This window comes from Gossypium arboreum, chromosome 7, assembly GCF_025698485.1.
Source record: "Gossypium arboreum isolate Shixiya-1 chromosome 7, ASM2569848v2, whole genome shotgun sequence".
Classification (NCBI taxonomy): Eukaryota; Viridiplantae; Streptophyta; class Magnoliopsida; order Malvales; family Malvaceae; genus Gossypium; species Gossypium arboreum.
In genome coordinates this window covers 84,364,310-84,366,337 of record NC_069076.1, presented here as the reverse complement: position 1 = coordinate 84,366,337, position 2,028 = coordinate 84,364,310, and the positions used below count along the sequence as shown (strand labels likewise).

Genomic DNA, 2,028 nt, shown 5'->3' with positions numbered 1-2,028 from the left:
CATTCTAATCTATCCATTGTTAAATTACTTTGTAACTGAGTGCAACTTGTTACTATAAACATTTTTGAGTGTTTACTACTTAATTTCTCAGTAAAAGGATTGAGAGGTGAGTGTTTTAATCTTTAAGGACAAAAGTGAGATCTTTATACTTAAGAAGTGATAGAGTGTGAATCACTTGTTGTATTTGTGATTAAAGATAGTAGAGTTACTCATTGAACTAGGTTTCGCAGATGTAGGAAAACCGAACTATGGAAACAAATCTTTGGTATTATCTATTATTTTGTTTGCACAGTTTTCGCAATACCAAGCCATAGTGACTACTACAATCTAGCACTTCCAGTGCAGTTTTCATTTTAAACAAATAAGCAACTAAAGTTAGTAACATAAACAGTTTTCATTTTCTATTTTGTAAAAATTGAAAAACATATTTAGTAAATATAATTAAAAATTTGTTTTCAAATAATGAAAACTTGAAAACCAGTTACCTATTTTTATAATAAAAACATGATAAATAAAACATTGAATTAGAGTATCATATTCAATATTTCAAAAATTATTGAAAGAAAAAGAAATGTTTATATGGATTTGAATCATTGGCAACTTTTTAAAGTTATAAATATTTGCTTTCTTCATTCTCGGTTTTAAGCATTTTTAATCAACACATTATCCCACCTGTTTTCCGTGTAAATTCTACCATACCCTCCTCCCCTACACATAATTAAGTAGCAATTAAAGAAAATGGATCCCCATCTCTTCCCTTGAAAATCATTGCATATATAATGGCCTAAAGCCCTCCCAATCTCAATCTACGAGAGAAACCCAATCTGAAACATCCTTTTCCAAATTGGTAATTCAAGTCCTCTTTTAATTTTATATATAAGTTGGTTCAGTTTAATTTTCTCTCAATTTGTTTTTATGTGAGTGTTTAATCAATTTCTTAGCTGATTTTTTTTAATTGTGTATGTGATCATATGATTATGAAGCAGGATATAGTTAACAAGAATGAGTGGAAGAGAAAACAGTCCAAAGCTTGAGTTGAAGTTGAATCTATTACCACCACCTACAGCTAGGCCTAATAACCAACAAGTAAATGGGTCTCCAAACACATCGGAGATGTCACTCGAAAGTTCATGCGTGTCTTCGGAGACTGACGACTCATCAACGATGATGATGCAACGCCGTAGTAGTGAGGAAGAAACTCCGATGGTGTTGGTAGGATGTCCTCTGTGCCTCATGTACGTTATGCTAGCGCAAGTGAATCCGAAGTGCCCTAAATGTAAAACCACCGTCTTCCTTGATTTTCTGAACCATTATAACTCCAAAATGCCATCCAACTGAATCTATCCAACAACATCTATCATTCTTCTTGCTTGCTTGTTGGAAGTTTTGTGTTATTTTGTTCAATTTCATACACTCATCAAGATGTCTGGTTGCTCAATTAATGTTTGAAAAAAATAACTCTTTATACGCAACATCAAGTGTTGTAATTGTTTAATTAGGTTTCTCTTCCATTTTGCCTTCTTTGTTAAGGGAAGATTTAGCTTTCTCTCTTTTTTTCAAATAAATGAATAATTAAAACAATTAAGTTCATGTAGTGCAAATTAAGCAAGACCAATAACAATTAACTCTTGAGAAATATGAGATCTAAAACGGCATAAATGACATGATAAACCTATCATCCATAGCAAAGCATCAATGTCAATGCATGCACCCGACTGTCACTAAGGGTAGTTGAACTAATTTTATGTAATATGTTGAATGTCATTTCAACCTTATTCAACTTTCCACAACCAACTTGAAATTGACTGGTCTTGTCTTTTAAACTTAGGGTTAAGCATCAGGCTTTACTCGGTGAAAAGATTGAAATTTAGAGGAGGACGATAGTGAATAAAATTATATATCATTTAAATTTTTTAAAAATAAATCCATTAATATTCATTTTAGATTATGTGCCATCATTTAGTGTACTAACACTACATCAACTTATATATTATTAGTGGGACAGAGCCACGTAAGTTGGATTGCGAG

General features: G+C 31.8%; 1 protein-coding gene across 1 annotated transcript; it reads left to right on the top strand.

Annotated features, from left to right (window-relative positions):
* Positions 1–1,002: 1,002 nt before the first annotated feature.
* LOC108487523 (protein GL2-INTERACTING REPRESSOR 2-like) lies at positions 1,003–1,338 on the top strand. Its single transcript, XM_017791887.2, has one exon. The coding sequence runs from the start codon at positions 1,003–1,005 to the stop codon at positions 1,336–1,338; it is 336 nt and encodes a 111-aa protein (XP_017647376.1).
* Positions 1,339–2,028: the final 690 nt, after the last annotated feature.